The sequence below is a fragment of the Mesoplodon mirus genome (genome assembly GCF_964341445.2).
Source record: "Mesoplodon mirus genome assembly, chromosome: 3".
In the NCBI taxonomy this organism is placed as follows: Eukaryota; Metazoa; Chordata; class Mammalia; order Artiodactyla; family Ziphiidae; genus Mesoplodon; species Mesoplodon mirus.
Window position 1 is genome coordinate 71,549,701 of NC_138978.1, and position 20,525 is coordinate 71,570,225.

General features: G+C 37.5%; 1 protein-coding gene across 3 annotated transcripts in view; it reads left to right on the plus strand.

The window, feature by feature from the left end:
* NEXN (nexilin F-actin binding protein) overlaps positions 1–20,525 on the plus strand; it is a 58,978-nt gene that overhangs the window by 5,864 nt on the left and 32,589 nt on the right. For all 3 annotated transcript variants that reach the window (XM_082614251.1, XM_082614253.1, XM_082614252.1), the window contains one exon: positions 18,994–19,072. In XM_082614251.1, coding sequence (XP_082470377.1) covers positions 18,994–19,072 — 79 coding nt within the window. Of the gene's footprint in view, positions 1–18,993; positions 19,073–20,525 lie in introns of those variants that run through there.

A 20,525-nucleotide genomic window follows, 5' to 3' on the forward strand; every position in this document is an offset into this window, starting at 1 on the left:
ATTATATTCCTCTATGAGACTTACATATTATTTCACAGCTTGAGCTTTATACCTTAATATTCAACCTGGAAATTATAACAGCTCAAAAGTATATACTATTTTTGAAACATATTTTATCAGGCCATTAAGTCATTTTCAAAGACTTTCTGAAGGTTATCTCATTTATTGCTATGCCAGCTGATACCAATATTAGTATATTGTGTATGTATACATATATACAATTCATATACATATACTTCATGTACTTTTAGGTAAAAATGGAGAATGACGGAGTGAAAGAGTAGTTGACTAGAAGTCAAGAAACTTGGAGTCTAGTTCCTTCTTCTTCTGCTGAATAGTTTGCAGCCTTGGATTGGTCACTGAATCTTTTTGAGCCTCCCATGTTTTCATATGGTAAATGAACAGGTTGGACTAAGTGATCTTTAAGGTCTTTAGCGAATGAGCTCTAAAAGTCCATAATTCTTAGCACAAATATAACCAGACCCCATATGTAATTCTGACGGGTAGTAAAACCTGTTCAAAACTGAACTCAATTTTTTACCCCTTAAACATGCTTTTAATGGTAACCCTGTCCACCCATTAACTCAAACTAAGAAACTTGAACTAATTCTTTTTTTTAAAAGATTTATTATTTATTTATTTATTTATTTATTTATTTATTTATTTATTTATTTATTTTTGCTGCATCGGGTCCCAGCTGTGGCACGCGGATCTTCCTTGCAGCACACGGGCTTCTCTCTAGTTGTGGTGTGTGCGTTTTCTCTCTCTGGTTGCGGTGTGGACTCCAGAGTGTGTGCGCTCTGTAGTTTGTGGCACACAGGCTCTAGTGGAGGCACACGAGCTCAGGAGTTGTGGTGCGCAGGCTTAGTTGCTCCGCAGCATGTGGGATCTCGGTTCTCTGACCAGGGATCGAACCCGTGTCCCCTGCACTGTAAGGTGGACTCCTTAACACCAGACCACGAGGGAAGTCCCTGAACTAATTCTTGACAGTATTCCTCTCCTCACCTCTACCCTCCAAATCTAATTGGTTAAAATTTTTGCAGTAATGCCCCCAGTACAACCCCCTTCCCTGGAGGAAGGGACTTTGTCTTTTTGTTCACTTTCATCTGTCCACAGCCTAGGATAGTCCCTGGCATGTAGTAGGAGCTTAATAAACACTTGTTAAATAAATGAATGAATGGGTCACCATGTCATGTCAATTATACTTCTGAAATGTCTTTTCCAACGTTTCATTCCTAATGCTGCTATCTTAATTCAGGCCCCTTATCTTCTCTTGCCAAGATCATTCTACTTGTCCTCCCTGTAGTCTTTCCCCATTTTATTCCAGTTTTCTACACTGTTCTCAGTCTCTTTTTTTTTCTTTCTAGAATACATATCTTATTAAGTCACATTCCTACTTTAAAAAAATCCTTTGCTGGCTCCCCGTTGACTATAAGATCAAGTCTAAACTGTTTCTAAATATGGCATTTAGGAATCTTCCTATTCTGTGCCCAGTCTGTCTCTCCAGTTTTACCATAGATTCTCTGGACAACTTATAGCTCCCCCAATTTGTACTGGGCTATCAGGCCTTGGTGTTTTTGTTCGTGTTGCTACTTTGCCTGGATGCCCTTACTCTCTTTTCTACATTGCGAAATCCTACTTATCCTTCAAGGTCTAAATCAAATGTCACCATCTCTCTCTGTGTCATCTGCCCTCACCCCAGCCCCCTCCTTAACCAACCATAGTCTTTCCATGAATTTTCCATAATTCTGTAGCCCAGTATATCCTGCTGTTATAGCACTTATTACTTTGTTTTATAATTGGTTGTGGTACCATCTGTTTTTCCTAACAAAGCTAATTGATTTCAAAAGCTGTCGCCTACATTTTGTATACCATCACCAGGCATAATGTCTGGTACACAGTAGGTTCTCCTCACAAAAATACTGTGTTTGTAAATACAGACCTAATCTGTCAAGTTTGAAAAAAATGCATTCTTGATAAATCATGGACAGGCTATAGTAATATTGCAGTATTCCTTCTGAAACCTATGATGGATACTTGTCTTCATTTAAGAAGACATTGAATGCTTAATATGCTGGAATGGCATTATTAAATCCCTTCATCATACCTTTATTATGACCAAGCTTTTGTTGATGAACCACATGTTCAACCTTATCCTTTGGTCAGTGTTTTGTCTTATTCTTGATAACAATTTGACTGGCTTGCTTGAGATCTTAGACACTTAGAAAAGTACAGTGAGGCCTAATTGTTGTGTTGCTGCTGCCCCTTTAAGGTGGCTAAAGACATTACATCTGCCTGCCCAAACAGAAGAAAAGTTACTTAATACTAGATTAAGAAAAGTGTGTGAGATTCCAGATATAAATCTTTTGGCATTTATGTTACTGAGTATAGGAATTAAGTTGTTAAACTAAGCCTCATTTAGTGTTCTAAAATACAGTAAGGGAGTGCTCAGTCTACTACTTTATTTTTAGAATTAGAACTGACATGATTTGATAGAATATTCTTTCCTATAATTCAGCAAATCTCAGAATGTGGTTTTAGAATCCTTGGGAGTCCCCAAGACCCTTCAAGGACCCATGAGGTCCTTCCTTTCCTAAAAACATATCTGTATGAGGCCATGTTTTCTTTATATACTTCAGTCAAAACAACATATCACGATAGTTTGAATGCAAAAGCAGATATGAGAATATACCTGTCTTTTATTAAGCCAGATATTAAAGAGATATTCAAAAATGTAAAACAGGGCTTCCCTGGTGGCACAGTGGTTGGGAGTCCGCCTGCCGATGCAGGGGACACGGGTTTGTGCCCCGGTCCGGGAGGATCCCGCATGCCGCGGAGCAGCTGGGCCCGTGAGCCATGGCCGCTGGGCCTGCGCGTCCGGAGCCTGTGCCCTGCAGTGGGAGAGGCCGCAGCAGTGAGAGGCCCATGTACCGCAAAAAAAAATAATAATAATTTAAAAAAATGTAAAACAATGTCACTTTTCTAATTACTTTTATTTTGGAAAGTAGTTTTTTTCATAAAATGTGTTTATGTTGATGTATAATGGGCTTCTTATTTCAAATGACTTAATAAATATATATTTGGAAATTCTGTTTTAATGTTCAATACATTATATATCTATAGATATAATCTATATAATCAAAAGCTTTCTGGGCTCCTCAATAATAGGCTCAGACATTAGGCCTTTTTATACTTTCTTGGTAATTATCTTTCATCCCATGTGGTCTATGAGCTCCATGAAAAGACATATTTTATTCTATATTCATCTTTGTATATGTAGTGCCTTATACTGTCTAGCACATTGTAGAAAGATGTTTAATAAATGTTTCTTGAATTAATAATAAATACATATTTATTCATTTTAGCAAATTTCTTCATTTCCCATTTATTCTTAGTTCTATCATACTCATCACCTCTGAATTTAAGAAATAACATGCAAACCACCTAGTATATGGTACATAATAGGGATCAGTTGTTATTTTCCACGCTTCTCCTTAATTAGTGTAGAGACACCAGGTCTTTCCTCTAATTACTGTAACTTAAAAAAAATTCTTACTTTTTTTTTTTAACATCTTTATTGGAGTATAATTGCTTTACAATGGTGTGTTAGTTTCTGCTGTACAACAAAGTGAATCAGCTGTACGTATACATATATCCCCACATCCCCTCCCTCTTGTGTCTCCCTCCCTCCCACCCTCCCTATCCCACCCCTCTAGGTGGTCACAGAGCACCGAGCTGATCTCCCTGTGCTATGCGGCTGCTTCCCACTAGCTATCTATTTTACATTTGGTAGTGTATATATGTCCATGCCACTCTCTCACTTCATCCCAGCTTACCCTTCCCCCTCCCCGTGTCCTCAAATCCATTCTCTACATCTGCGTCTTTATTCCTGTCCTGCCCCTATAAAAAATTCTTACATTTTATTGATATATGTAACTTCATTTCATTAATGATTTCACCAAATGAGAACTTGCCAATTTTCTTTGAGTGGTTACTTTAAAGTCTTCCCACGAGAGAATAAAAGGTGAGAGTTGCGGGGTTTGATCCTGGGCATAATTCTGAGGGCTAGGAGGAGGTCCTGTGCAGTGCCTAGAATGTGGTGGGTGCCACTGCAGCAGGGCTTAAAGCGTCTGTAAAGTGCTGTGCGCTGTGCTGAAATAGGCATTGGGCAGGCTGTAAGAAACAGACTTTGCGTTGTTGAAGACAATGGAAAAAGCTGATAATTGTTGAAGCTTTGTGGTGGGTGTATGGGGGTCTATGATATGAGTTGCTCTAATTTTATATATGCATGAAATAATAAAAAATTAAAGAAGATAGATTAGACTGATACATCTAAGATGTTTAATATAAAATATTTAAATTTATGCCAGGTACATCTAGCAACTAAAAAATCTAGTATATCTAGAAAATCTAAGCACATTTTGAGATGTCAGAGACTGAAGGAAAAAAAATCCATGCTTAGGTTGGAGTGCAGAAAATCACCATTTCTATTTATTGTTAGTTTGGGAAAATACTTCATTGGGAAAGAAGTGGCTTAAGAATAGTCTTGGAGATGGAAACAGGCATTGAATGTATTTGTTGAGGTGGGAGGTTGAAGGAATGGAAGGAGACAAGGTAAATCAGAGAGGCTAAGGGAACCTGCAAAAGGGCCTGACAAGCCCAGGTAAGAATTTCGGTTCTGGTGCATGATACACTGTGCAGTTTATATCCTCAGAGCTGAGTGACAGACCAGAGTTAAGGAGCACAGAGCAGTAGAGAAGGCAGTAGCCGAGTTGATGAAGGTAGAAAGAATGGCAAGCTGTTACCTTATTAGAAATCAAAAGAATCATGGCTAGAAGTTACTCTCGAACTTTTAAAACCTCATTTTAGGGACTTCCCTGGCAGTCCAGTGGTTAAGACTCTGCACTTCCACTGCAGGGGTGTGGCTTCGATCCCTGGTGTTGGGGAGCTAAGATCCCCAATGCCACGTGGTGAGGCAAAAAAAAGAAAAAGAAAGAAAAAGAAAACTTCATTTTACTAATATGTAATGTGTACTTAAAATCATTATTCTGATTTGCAAATGAAGCAACTGACAAAGGATTAATCTCCAAAATATACATGCAGCTCAATATAAAAAAAAAAACCCAATCCAAAAATGGGCAGAAGACCTAATAGACATTTCTCCAAAGAAGATATACAGATTGCCAACAAACACATGAAAAGATGCTCAGCATCACTAATCATTAGAAAAATGCAAATCAAAACTACAATGAGGTATCACCTCACACCAGTCAGAATGGCCATCATCAAAAAATCAACAAACAGTAAATGCTGGAGAGGGCGTGGAGAAAATGGAACCCTCTTGCACTGTTGGTGGGAATGTAAATTGATATTGTCACTATGGAGAACAGTATGGAGATTCCTTAAAAAACTAAAAAAAGAATTACCATATGACCCAGAAATTCTACTACTGGGCATATACCCTGAGAAAACCATAATTCAAAAAGATACAAGTACCACAGTGTTCATTGCAGCGCTATTTACAATAGCCAGGATGTGGAAGCAACCTAAATGTCCATCAACAGATGAATGGATAAAGAAGATGTGGCACATATATACAATGGAATATTAGCCATAAAAAGGAAGGAAATTGAATTATTTGTAGTGGGTTGGATGGACCTAGAGTCTGTCATACAGAGTGAAGTAAGTCAGAAAAACAAATACCGTATGCTAACACATATACATGGTATCTAGAAAAATGGTACTGATGGACCTAGTGGCAGGGCAGGAATAGAGACACAGACATAGAGAACGGACTTGAGGACACAGTGGGGAAAGGGGAGGCTGGGACGAAGTGAGAGAGTAGAACTGACATATATACACTACCAAATGTAAAATAGATAGCTAGTGGGAAGCAGCCGCATAGCACAGGGACATCAGCTGGTGCTTTGTGATGACCTAGAGGGGTGGGGTAGGGAGGGTGGGAGGGAAGTCCAAGAGGGAGGGGATATATGTATACATATAGCTGATTCACTCTTTTGTACAGCAGAGGCTAACGCAACATTGTAAAGTAATTATGCTCCAATGAAGAAGTATAAAAAAATCATTATTCTGATAATATGTACCAGTTAAGAACTTTGAAGAGACTGCATTAAAAAAGCTTTCCTATAGCAACTGAGGTAACTTTATGTGCTCACCACATTGGATTCTGGTACCTATTGAAAAGTTTTAATAATTCAGAAATGTTTATCAGCATTCTGAAGGAGAGAAAACTATTAAAGTGAATACTTTGAATTTTATAGCTTCTCATTTTGTAAGTTATTAATCAAAATAATGATCCATATGAATAATAAATATATATGAGTATATCTAGTAAGGATTATTATGTGAAATTGAAGGAGGGCCTGGGACCTCTGTGCTAAATAAAGCAGCAAATTCCACATGAGTTTATAGACTAGTAGGTGAAATGTTGACTAATAATATATGTAAAAAAGCATGAAAGTGGGAGGAATTGATAAAATGATCAAAGATTGAACGGGTATTTGGAATTTGAGAATCTGTTTCCAAAACATTAATTTGAAAATCTTTTGTTAAGTGTTCGATAGCATATTTTAAAATGTAGTATTGACAGTTTATTAAGGGAATAAAAGTTGAGTCAGAGGAATGGAATCTTTTAGAGTTCCTGGTTTTGATGATTACTACATGGATATTGAAAACCTTTCCATGATGGCTTTTGGGATTTATTTTAAATTATAATTTATTATTTAACAAGCATGGAGCTAGGCACTAGAAAGGAACAAATCCTCTGTATTGTGGGAAAGGAGCATAAAGTCTACCAGATGTACAGATGAAAGTCTGGGGGGAATTAAGAGTATTGCAGAATGTAGACCGAGAATGGAAGTCATTGACCTTAGGCATCTAACGGGAAGTTTGGGGTATGGTGTGTGCTGGTTTTCAATTCTGTATCAAGTACAGTGTTAGAACCATACTGGTGTCTACAGATAGCAAGGCAGACTGAACCATTAAAAATCCTGTTCCAAGGCTTTTGTTCAGAGTTTTGGCCAAGAGACTGTTAATAACATGAGAATAGGGAGAGCATCTGTCTATTCAGTGTTGCATTGCTCAATGCCTGGCAGAATGCCTGGCACATAATAGATGCTTAATAAATATTTTTGTAATGAACGGTGTGTTCTATTTATATTGTAGTCTGGCATAATGATAATCATAGTGAGAGTCATACATTATATCCCAACAATCCTTAACTGTTTATAAAGTCCCTCCTCTTGAAGTTGGCAGGATTTACTTATTCAGTAAAAAATTATTATATATGTCTTCGATGTACCAGGTACATGCTAAATACTGTGGATACAGTGGTGTATAAAATACAGTCTCTACTCTCAGAAAGCTCACTTTCTGGTAGAGGAGGTGGTCAAGAAAGTTCTTTATTACCATATATCGTGGTAAATGCCACAGTTAGGGTAAGCATGGGGGTGCTACAGAAACACACACAGGAAAAGCACCTAACCCAGTCTCGTGGAGGCAAGGAAGGCTTCCTGGAGAAAAGTGACAGTTTATCTAAGAACTAAAGGATGAGTAGGAGTTAGCTAAGAGAATAAGAGAATGAGTAGAACATCAGGCTGGGGAGCTAGCTGTGTGAAGGCTCAGGTGTGCCAGTATTTCAGTATGGGTGATGGAGGGAGGTATGGAGAGAGATGAGATCAGAGAGGTAATTTAAACGACCAAAGTGTATTAACTCACTGAAGAAAAAGTGTAGAGTCAGAAGAAAAGGGCAAAGACTGAAACGTGGGGGCAGACAACACTGAAGAAGTGTAGAGAGGCAAAGAAGCCCTCAGAGGAGCAGAGAAGGAATGGTCAGAGACATGAACAGGGAGAGAACTGGTGTCATGCGCCAAGTGAAGGCTCATGAGAAGGATTTCAAAAATGAAAGAGTGGGACTTCCCTGGTGGTCCAGTGGTAAAGAATCCGCCTTCCAATGCAGGGGACGTGGGTTTGATCCCAGACCCCTGGTTGGGGAACTAAGATCCCACATGCCACGGGGCAACTAAGCCCGCATGCCACAACTACTGAGCTTGCGCACCTCAGTGAGAGAGCCCACGTGCCACAAACTACAGAGCCCATGCGCTCTGGAGCCCCCGTACCACAACTAGAGAGAGAAAAACCTGTGCACCACAACAAAGAGCCTGCATCACAACGAAAGATCCTGCATGCTGCAACGAAGACCCCGCATACTGCAACTAAGACCTAACGCAGCCAAAAGAAGATAAATATTTAAAAAATAGAATGGGGCTTCCCTGGTGGTGCAATGGTTAAGAATCCGCCTGCCAATGCAGGGGACATGGGTTCGAGCGCTGGTCCGGGAAGATCCCACATGCTGCAGAGCAACTAAACATGTGCGCCACAACTACTGAGCCTGCAGTGTAGAGCCTGCGAGCCACAACTGCTGAGCCTGCCAGCCACAACTACTGAAGCCTGCTCACCTAGAACCCGTGCTCCACAACAAGAGAAGCCACCACAGTGAGAAGCCCGCGCACCATAACGAAGAGTAGCCCCCGCTCGCCACAACTAGGGAAAGCCTGCATGCAACAATGAAGACCCAACACAGACAAAAATAAATAAATAAATAAATAATAAATAAATTTGGTTAAAAAAAAAGAATGAAGGAGTGACTGAGAGTGTCAGATGTAGCAATGAGGTTCAGAAGGCAGGAACTGTCCATTTTATTTAATATGAGAAAAGTATTATTATGCCTAATTTACATGTAAAACTGAAGTTCATAGAAGTTAACTGGCTTGCCCAGGACCATACATCTAATAAATGACCTCATCCAAGTTTTCTGGCTCTAACTCCAGTACTTCTTCCATAATCATTGTCTTTTGTTTTTGTTTTTGTTTTGGCCACGCTGCACGGCTTACAGGATCTTAGTTCCCCAACCAGGGATCGAACCCAGGCTCAGGTCAGTGAAAGTGCCGAGTTCTAACCACTGGACAGCCAGGGAATTCCCACCATCATTGTCTTATTGTGTTAGAAACGTCAACAATTAACTGAGAAAGTATCATTTGGATATATTTATAATTCTAAATTCTACGAAGGTCCTTAAGCAGCAAAAGTTCTAGGAGAATATTTTGGAAGATTTCAAATTATATTTGTACGAATCTTTTATCAAATTTAAAAATACACAGGTTTGTACATTTTTGTATGAGAGAAGTTATGAAAAGTTATGACAAGTTCAAACCTGTATATGTCATTTGTTCCGAAATTTTAATTTCATAATACACATTCCACCACATGTAATTATGATCATTTATTGATACATATTGAGCAGCTTAGTCCACGGCATGGTCCCTAGTTGGCTGATAGAAAAGAAGGAGGTAGTTTGGGCAGAGTTGAAGGTGACGGTGCCCTCCTGGCAGGAAGGGCATGAGTATTTAGGACATTGTGGAGTTAGGATGGAGAGAGGGTACTAGGAGGCAAAAAGGAGAGGATTTAAGGAAACTGAAGCATTTTCAGCTGCAGTTTAGAGTGCATTATGACTCCATTCCTTGACTAAAGTTCACTGTCTATGACTCCCTTTCACAGGAATTTCTTTTATGGGTTTATGGTTTAGTGTTGAGATTCACTAAAATGTGTGACATTCAACTAGTTTTTAAACGTTTCACAGAGTCTTTGTCATGACTTTGTTGAAGTCAATTAATACTTTAAAAAGCCTTCATAAAACCAAAATTCTCACAGTCACTAAACAAATAAAAGTGAATTTGGTTACCCTAGGAATACACTGTTAAATAATGTTCTCTTAGATTAGAGATTCAGAAGCCTTTTGTACTCTCGGCAATTTAGCAGAATGATGAGATATATCATTGTGTTCCTTAATCAAGAGAATAAGATACATGTGAATATTGTTACTGGCTTCTTCACTGTCATTAGTTACAGCAATAGGAGTGCTGCTTGCATGTTGCTGACTTAGGCACTTTCAAAATCAGAGACCGAACAGTCCCTAACTTTATCATACATGAATGAGTTTACTAAATGAATTCTAAACCACAACCAGCTGAGATAGCAGCATTTCATTCAGTACCTGGGAATCCTTTAATAACCTCACTGTGTGTTTTGCTTAATTAACTCCAAGTAATTCTAAGAGAATAACTGCTAGCATGTATCACTTTAAAAGGAAATAAACTACTTAAATAAAAACTCTGTGCTGCTCACATAGGGCAAAATACCTGCTTCTCACTTATCCAGCACCATGTTCTGCTGCCAGTTGCCAGCTAAATATTACAAATTCACTAAATGTAGAGAATACTGTTAGTAATGTCTTTTTAGCTTCCAACATATTTCTACTGCTCAGAATTGTGGTTCTCAAATAATTGGATTAAAGGCTATGTTGATTACATAAGTAGGTAAAAGCTTATAAGCTGGTTGGTATTCCCATACAAAACAATTGTGCTGCTTTCTTGGCATCAGCATAATACAGTGAGTAAGAATGCAGACTCAGTAGTCACACTGCCTGTTTCAATCCTATGTCCACCACTCATTAGTTGTGTGGTCTTTGACAAGTTACTTGACTTTTCAGAGACTCAGTTTTTTTTTTCAAATTCTATTACATAAACTCTGAGACATTGTTCTCATATTAATATTTTAAGAAATTTTAAATTACTGAGCTTGGAAAGTTTTTTGAGAGAAGGTTTTATGGTAGTATTTACTTTAAAGGGTTATTGTGGGAAATAAATGAAATAGTGCTTGTTAACCAGTTGACACATTACCTAGCACATAGTAAAGGCTCAATAAATATTAGCTAGGATTATTATCATCATAAATTATTCATATTGTGATCAAAGGATTTATTAGTGAGATAGTGGGTTTCGATAAGGCAATACATCAATGACTGTGGCACAGAGTTCTTTCCTGTGAAGTTAATAAACCAAATGTAGTCAAAGTTATACCTTTAACCTGGTTTAGCACAGAAGGACAACTGAGTTAGCAATGGAAACATGCTGTTGTTCTACCAGGCAGAGTCATGCCTTTTAAAAATTATCTATAAATCCTACAAATATTTATCTGTTGATTCTGAATTTTCTTCTTCAACATAAAACTATGTAAGAGATATGGGTCCTCTGGGTCTTCAATCTACACCTTAAAAGACAGTCCTATGATGCAAAAAGCTAATAAACTTATTTTGCTACAATTTTTTTATACTCAAAATGCAGAACAGAGCAAACTGTCAGCAAAGGATAACTTGCTTATATTTTAACCAAAAATGTTAAAGTTAGTACTATTCAAATTTTCCCAGATTTTCAAAAAGAGAGCTCAGAATACTGAAATGACATTAAAAATTTTTTTTTCAAAAATATTTATTTACTTGACTGTGCCAGGTCTTAGTTGTGGCACGTGGGATATTCGTTGCCACGTGCTGGATCTTCCTTGCGGTATGCGGGATCGTTTTTAGTTGTGGGTTGTGGGATCTTTAGTTGCGGCATGCAAACTCTTAGTTGCAGCATGTGGGATCTAGTTCCCTGACCGGGGATCAAACCCAGGCCCCCTGCATTGGGAGTGCAGAGTCTTAGCCTCTGGGCCACCAGGGAAGTCCCTGAAATTACATTTAAAAAACTATTTTAAGTGGTTTTGCTCATACTAAATTTTAAAAAATCAATCTCATTTTATTCTGAATCTATAAATAAGTCAAGGTATAATTTGAAGATTTTTTAAAAATTAGATGACGAGGGCTAGCTGATCCGTGTATTCTCCAGGATTACTCTTGACAGGCTAATTCTTCACTATCACCAAGCCACACAATCTTCTTTTATTTCACCAGGAAAAAAAGGCTTCCTGAAATTCCCTCTGGCCAATTAATTCAGCTAAAATGATCAGTCCCTATAATCCCATGTGAGATGCTCAAATTTTCATCATACCCTGTGGTATTACTCTTTTAAATTGCACAAATAATATGTTAATGTGCTCACTAGCAGGGAAATGTTGGTTTTTATGGAAAAGGGTAAATTGTGGTGAAGGAGACTGAATAATGAAATTAATCAAACTTATTGATACCCACTAATGGTAGGTATTATTCTTGAGATATCTAATCCTAACTAGGAAGCAGCAGAGTTGGAATTTAGATTTAGGTCTGATTATCAAATTGTAGTAATCAAAATGTGAGGTGATGAAGGCTTGTTTTAGTATGAGGGCAGTGAAAATAGTCAAGTAATATATAAGAGCAAATTTGAAAATAACATTCACAAATCATGACAATCTATTAAAATTTAGGAGATATAGAAGAAGGATGTATCATAAATAACTCTAAAGCTTGAGAAGCTATGAGAATGAAGACTAGGTTTTGTTAGTTATACAAGAAGAAATATCTAATAGGTAACTCTAGATATGATACAGTGGCTCAGGTAAGAGAACAGAACTAGAGCTGCTTGTTATTTTTATCTCAGGCACATAGATTACTCAAACCTTGGTTAATGATACTCTCATTCATGCATGACCTCCTTTTATTAGGTAATTATTGTTAATAATGTAATAAGCACCCACAGACCCACTAAACAACCAAAGTTAGGATCTTGTTAATAATTACATGGAATCTTGTCCAACCCACTCTTATCATATTGTCTCCTCCCTCAAAGAAAAGTTTAGCCATAGATGGCTTCACTGGGAAGTTCTTGCAAACACTTAAGGAAAAAATAATACCAAGTCTGCATGAACTCTTACAGAAAACTAAAGAAGAAGAAATACTTCCTAACTCATTCTATGAGAGCAGTATTACTCTGTTAACAAAAGCAGACATTACAAGAAAATAAAACTGCAGACTAATATGCCTTATAAACATGGATGCACAACTTCTTAACAAAATTTTATCCAACTGAGTTATCAGTATGTTGAAAGAATAATGCATCATGACGAAATGAAATTTATCCTAAGAATATAAAGTCTATTTAAGGGACTTCCCTGGTGGTGCAGTGGTTAAGACTCTGCGCTCCCAATGCAAGGGACCCAGGTTCGATCCCTGGTTGGGTAACTAGATCCCACATGCCTGCTGCAACTAAGAGTTCACATGCCACAGTTAAGGAGCTGGCGAGCTGCAACTGTGGAGCTTGCAAGCTGCAACTAAGGAGCCCACCAGCCGCAAGTAAGGAATCTGGGAGCCTCAACTAAGGAGCACGCCTACTGCAACTAAGACCGGACGCAACCAAATAAATAAATTAATAAATAAAATAACAATAATAATAATAAACAAACTTACATTAAAAAAATGAAGTCTATTTAACATTTGAAAATTAATGTAATTCACCATAATGAAAATTAAAATCATATGATTACTTCATAGACATAGAAAAGGCATTAAATTAAATACAACTTCCGTTCCTGAAATTACTCCACCACAATAGGAATAGAAAATAACTTAATCTGATATAGAGCATCTAAGAAAAATCTATAGTTAAAAATCATACTTAATGGTAAAAGACCGAACATTTTCCCCCTAAGATCAGGAACAAGGCAAAAATGTCTGTCCTCACTACTTCTTCTTCTTTTTTTTTAAAATACTGGACTATAGTTGATTTACAATTTTGTGTTGGTTTCAGGTGTACAGCAAAGTGATTCAGTTGTACATATACATACCTCTATTTTTCAAATTCTTTTCCCATTTAGCTTATTACAGAATATTGAGCAGAGTTCCCTGTGTTATACAGCAGGTCCTTGTTGGTTCCTTTCACTGCTTCTATTTCACATTGTACTGAACAGTCTAGCTAGTACAATCAAGCCAGAAAAAGAAATAAAAGACATCCAGATTGGAAAGTAAAAGTTAGAACTGTGTTCACAGATGATATAATCATCTATGTGGAAAATCTGATGGAATCTACAATAAAGTAATAAATTACTTCAGCAGGGTAACAGGATATAGGATCAGAATACAAAAATAAATTCTGGACTTTCCTGGTGGCGTAGTTGTTAAGAATCTGCCTGCCAATGCAGGGGACACAGGTTCGATCCCTGGTCTGGGAAGATCCCACATACCGCGAGGCAACTAAGCCCATACACCACAACTACTGAAGCCCGCACCTACAGCCCATGCTCCGCAACAAGAGAAGCCACTGCAATGAGAAGCCTGCGCACCACAACAAAGAGTAGCCCCTGCTCGCCGCGAATAGAGAAATTCTTCCGTGCGCAGCAATGAAGACCCAACACAGCCAAAAAAAAAAAAAAAAAGTTGTATTTCTATATACTAGCAACAAACAATCATCAATTGAAATGTAAAAAGCAGCATTTACAATAGCATCAATAAACATGAAATTATTTAGAGATAAATCTCACAGAAGATGTGGAAGACCTGCACAGTGAAAACTATAAAACATGTCTGAGAAAAAATTGTAGAAGATGTAACTGAATCAAGAGATATACTGTGTTCATAGATCAAAAGACTCAACATTATTAAGATGTGAATTCTCCTCAAATCCATCTACAGTTTTCAACACAATCCCAATGAATATCACAGCAGGCGTTTTTACAGAAATTGACAATCTGATTCTAAAATTTGTATGTGAATACAAAGGACTTAAAATAGCCAAAACAAGTTTGAAAAAGAAGGGTCAGAGTTACACTACCCTTTTCTTTTACTTTTAATTTTTTTTTTTTTTTTTTTTTTTGGCCATGCTGCACGGCTTGCAGTATCTTATTTCCCTGCCCAGGGATCGAACCCAAGCCCCAGCAGCAGAAGCGTGGAGTCCTAACCACTGGACCACCAGGGAATTCCCTACACCACCCTTTTCAGGTCTTATTATATAGTACACTAATCAGGGACTTCCCTGGTGGTCCAGTGGTTAGGACTCCACGCTCCCAATGCAGGGGCCACGGGTTTGATCCCTGGTTGGGAACTAAGATCCTACATGCCCCATGGCATGACCAAGAAAAAAAAATTGTGGCATGGTGACTATAGTTAAAAACAAACAAACAAACGTAATATTGGCATCAAGAGAGACAGATAAATTGATGGAACAGAATGGAGGGTCCAAAAATAGACCCACATATGTATATGGTCAATTGATTTTTGACAAAGGTACAAAGGCATTTCAGTGGAGAAAGGGTATGCTTTTTCTTTTTTTTTATTTTATAAATTTATTTTATTTATTTATTTTTGGCTGTGTTGGGTCTGTTGCTGCGAGAGGGCTTTCTCTAGTTGTGGCGAGCGGGGGCTACTCTTCATCGCAGTGTGCAGGCTGGTCATTGCAGTGGCTTCTCTTCTTGTGGCACGCCGGCTCTAGGCGTGTGGGCTTCAGTAGTTGTGGCTCACGGGCTCAGTGGTTGTGGCTCATGGGCTCTAGAATGCGGGCTCAGTAGTTGTGGTGCACGGGCTTAGTTGCTCCGTGGCATGTGGGATCTTCCTGGTCCAGGGCTCGAACCCATGTCCCCAAGAATCCCCTGCAGGCGGATTCTTAACCACTAAGCCACCAGCAAAGCCCAGATAAGTTTTTCAATAAATGGCCCTGAAAAAATACAAAAAAAAAAGAAAGATCTTGCACCATATACAAAACTTAACTGAAAATGGATCAAAGACCTAAATGCAAAACCTAAAACTATAAAACTTGTAGAAGAAAATGTAGGATAAATTCTCTTTGGGTTCTTTGTGCCAGTACAACCCCAAAAGCACATTCCATAAAAGAAAAAAATTGATAAAATGGACTTTATAAAAATGAAGAACTTCTGCTCTTCAAAAGACACCTTTAAGAAAATGAAAAGACACGGAATTCCTTGGCAGTCCAGTGGTTAGGACTCTGTGCTTTCACTGCCGTGGCCTGGCTTCAATCCCTGCTCAGAGAACTAAGGTCCCGCAAGCTGTGCCGCACGACCAAAAAATATAAAATAAAATAAAATTAAAAAAAATAAAAGAGAAGCCAAAGAGTGGGAGAAAAATCTTTCCTATTCATACATCTGATATACATCTTGTACCTAGAATATACAAAGTACTCTCAAAACTTAATAATGGGAAAATAAACAACCAAGTAATAAAATGGGCAAAAGATTTAAACAAATACCTTCACCAAAGAATATTTACAGATAGAAAAGAAACGTATGAAAAGATGTTAAATATCATTAGGTATTAGGGAAATGTTAAGACCATAATATGATGTCACTACACACATTTAGAATGTCTAAAATTAAGAAGATGATACCAAGTGTTGATCAAGATGTAGAGAAAGTATAGCTCTTGTACACTATTGGTGGGAAGATAAGATGGTACAACCACTTGGAAAACAGCTTGGCAGTTTCTTAAAAAGTTAAACATACATTTACCATAAGGCCTAGCCATTATACTTTATTTATTTACCCAGGAGAAATAAAAAAGCATATGTCCACAGAAAGACTTGTACGTGAATATTCATACCAGCTTATTTGTTTTTTTTTATAAGGAGACTATTTTTTTATTATTTTTAAAATTAATTTATTTATTTAATTTTGGCTGCACTGGGTCTTCGTTGCTGTGCGTGGGCTTTCTTTAGTTGCCGGGAGCGGGAGCTATTCTTCACTGCAGTGTGCAGGCTTCTCACTGTGGTGGTTTCTCTTGTTGTGGCTCATGGGCTCTAGAGTGAAGGCTCAGTAGTTGCGGCACATGGGCTTAGTTGCTCCATGGCATGTGGGATCTTCCCAGACCAGGGCTTGAACCCATGTCCCCTGAATTGGCAGGCAGATTCTCAACCACTGCACCACCAGGGAAGCCCAATACCAGCTATATTTGTAATAGTAAGTGGAAACAACCTGAATGTCCATCCACAGATGAATGATTAACAGTGGTTAACTCTGGTATATTCATACAACGGAATAAAATTCAGTAATAAAAAGAAATGAACTATTGTTATATGCAACAACATGGATGAATCTCAAAATAATTATGCATGGTGAAAGAAGCCAAACAATAGAGTATATACTTGTATGATTCCATTTATAGCAAATTTAAACTAATCTACAGTGACAGAAAGCATATCTGCCTAGGGATGGAGGTGGGAAAGGCTAGAAGAAAAGGGAGGTTAAAGGGGGTCTGAGAACACTTTTGGGTGTAATGTGTATATTCATATCTTTTTTTATTTGGCCATGCTGCATGGCTTGAGGGATCTTAGTTCCCCAACCAGGGATTGAAGCCAGACTACAGCAGTGAAAGCACCAAGTCCTAACCACTGGACCGCCAGGGAATCCCTACATATACATATATTTTTTTAAATATTTCATTTATTTATTTGTTTATTTATTTATTTAATTTTTATGGCTGCATCTAGTCTTAGTTGTGGCACATGGGATCTTCTTGCAGTGCACGGGCTTCTCTCTAGTTGTGGCATGAGAGTTTTCTCTTCTCTAGTTGTGGCGCTTGGGCTCCAGAGCACGTGGGCTCTGTAGTTTGCAGCACATGGGCTCTAGTTGAGGCGGGTGAGCTCAGTAACTGTGGCACACAGGATTAGTTGCCCCACGGCATGTGAGATCTTAGTTCCCAACCAGGGATCAAACCCGCATCCCCTGCATTGGAAGGAAGATTCTTTACCACTGGACCACCAGAGAAGTCCCCGTATAATTATTTATTTATTTATTTATTTATTTATTTATTTATTTATTTATATCATGATTGTGGTGATGGTGTCATGGGTATATACATATGTCAGAACTTATCAAATTGTGCACTTTCAAAAAGTATAACTTATTGTATGTCTATTATACCTTAAAATTTTTTTAATTAAAAGTTTAAAGCCAATAGATAAAATTCTAAAAATTATTCAATTAATACAGAAGTAGGCAGAAAAAGAATAATAGAGGAGCAAAAAAAGAGGGGCAAACAATAAACAAATAGTAAAATGGTAGGCTTAAGTCCATTCATATACATAGTTACCTTAAATGTTAATGGGCTAAACACTACAATTAAAAGGTATTATCAGAATTGAATTTTTAAAAATGTAACATCCAATTATATGCTGTGTCCAAGAGATGTGCTTTACATATAAAGGGATAAATAGGTTGAAAGTAAATGGCTAGAAAATTATACACCATGCAATAAAGAAAGTTGGTGTGGCCATTTTAATAACAGATAAATTCAATACAATGAGATAAGAAGAGGGAAATTTCATACTGATGAAAGAGCCAATTCAAGAAGAAGATATTATAGTCATAACATATGCATTTTAAAAAGTTTGAAATTGCATAAAACAAGAATGACAGAATTAAAGGAATAGACAGGGACTTCCCTGGTGGTCCAGTGGTAAACAATCCGCCTTACAATGCAGGAGATGTGGGTTTGATCCCTGGTCAGGGAACTAAGATCCCACATGCCACAGGGCAACTAAGTCTGTGCACCACAACTACTGAGCTCGTGTGCCTCAACTAGAGCCCACGTGCTGCAAACTACAGAGCCCACGTGCTCTGGAACCCACACGCCACAACTACAGAGCCCATGTCCCCTGGAGCCTGCGTGCCACAACTAGAGAAGAGAAAACCCACACACCACAATGAAGAGCCCGCGCTGCCACAAAAAGATCCCTCATGCCTCAACGAAGATCCCACGTGCCTCAACTAAGACCGGACACAGCCAAAAATAAATAAAATAATAAAGGAGTAGAAAATTCCATATAGTTTAAGACTGATAGAACTAGGCCAAAAAAAATTTTTTTTAGTAAAGACATAGAAGACCTAAATAACACAATCAACCACCTTGGCCCCATTGATAATTATAGAATAATACATCCAATAACTGCAGAATACAATTTTTTTGCAAGGGTACTTGATACATTCACTAAGTTATTCTGGGCTGTAAACTTACAAGAATCTTTTAACACCTTGCGCCTTGTACCTTCTATACCCTGAATCTTGGGAAAAGAAGCTGAGGGTTATTATAATTTATTACTTGCTTGGATGATGTCATTATTTTTTGAGGGGCAATTAACATGCTATTTCTCTTTAAAAAATACACAGCATATTAAAAAATTAAGGCATCAAAATTCTTATTCAATACTAATATATTTTTTTCAGGTGCAAAAAATTACAAAGCTTCATAATCACCCCAAGACCGCATAGAGCAAACATGAATGATATTTCCCAAAAGGCTGAGGTAAGTCTTAAAAGTTAAAAAATAGGGGAATCATAGGGTTGACTGTAGAATTGCTGAAAAGGGCAACTGGTGGAAAGGTCATTCACAGAAGTTCATAGTGACATAGTGTCAAGATGTAAAACATAAGAAGAGGTAAAATTCACAGGCTGGTCTTGGGCCCAGTATTTTCGTTTGGATTCTTATCTAGGAAGCATGATTATTAAGTTTTGTGAGTGATAGTGAAGTGGATGTGATGGCTAGCATCTTGAGTAGATTTTAATATCTTGATAAATTTTAGAAGTTATGTTTTCAGTATTAAAAAAACAATTGATGTATATACTTTAAGGAGAAAGAGATAATTCACTCTCAGGTGAGGATCCTTCTTAGCTACTTCTAGCAGCTGCAATTAAACTTATCTTAGGCCTTTTTCTGGTTCTTGGCTGTTGTTACTGAGAGTTGTAATAAGAAGAAATCAGTTGCTGACACCCCAAAATTATAAACTTTAAAAAACCTTAAAATGGCCAATGGCACCATAAGTAGAAAATAAAATAGGGGCTGGGTATGGCACAGATTAATTAAGCAATTTGCCATTATCACTAGAAGAAAGGGTTTGGTGTTCTGAGGCAATGAAGTTTTATTTTCTGAAACTTCTTTTAGAGATCAGTTTAATTTTCAAAAAGATGAAAATAATTTGCTTTCCTGGTTTCAGATGGAGGAAAATCACTTCTCTAGTCTTTTAACAGATTCCTCCTTCTTTGGAAAGCTCTTTTGTCATTTGGGAATTTTCCTCTTAGGGCACATCCTACTTGGAATGATACAGCATTCTTACATATTTTCAACTTGGGTTTAAAGAAGTTCTAGATGGGCAGTATAGCAGTAGTAACAACAAAAATCACTGCTTGTGCACAAAGACCTTGGCTCACCTCAGCCACAAATGAGAAGTAAAGGCCTTCAGTTTTGCTGATATTAGATATGGAAACAAGCAAGAATTAGGCTTATGTGAATTAGTTTTAAACTTTTTGCTTTGTTTTCAACTTCATGTAATTTATTAAAATTAGTCTTGGTATCTTTTAAGCAAGAGATGTAAAATCTGAATCTTTAATGTAATGAAATAGGACAATAAAATACATGTTGTTTTAAATTGGAATCCAGTCTTCAATTTTTATATTTTGCTAGTCTTCAGCTTCAGTGGAACATACCTACAAAATGGGACTTCTTTGCTATATATTAATAACATTTTTACTCTCATATTTTCTGTAATTTCATTTTTCATACTTAGACTTTAGAAAGTATCTAATCAGATTCCGATTATACAAATAAAGGTTTCAAATTCATTTCTATCTATAGTCTGTTTCAATAAATATTTCTTATATTGCTTATTCTGATCTATCTTTACCTAATTTCTTCCTTTCTTATTTTTTTAACTTTCTTCTCTTTATTTTCTTCTAATGAAGCTTCTGCTTTCTTCATCTAA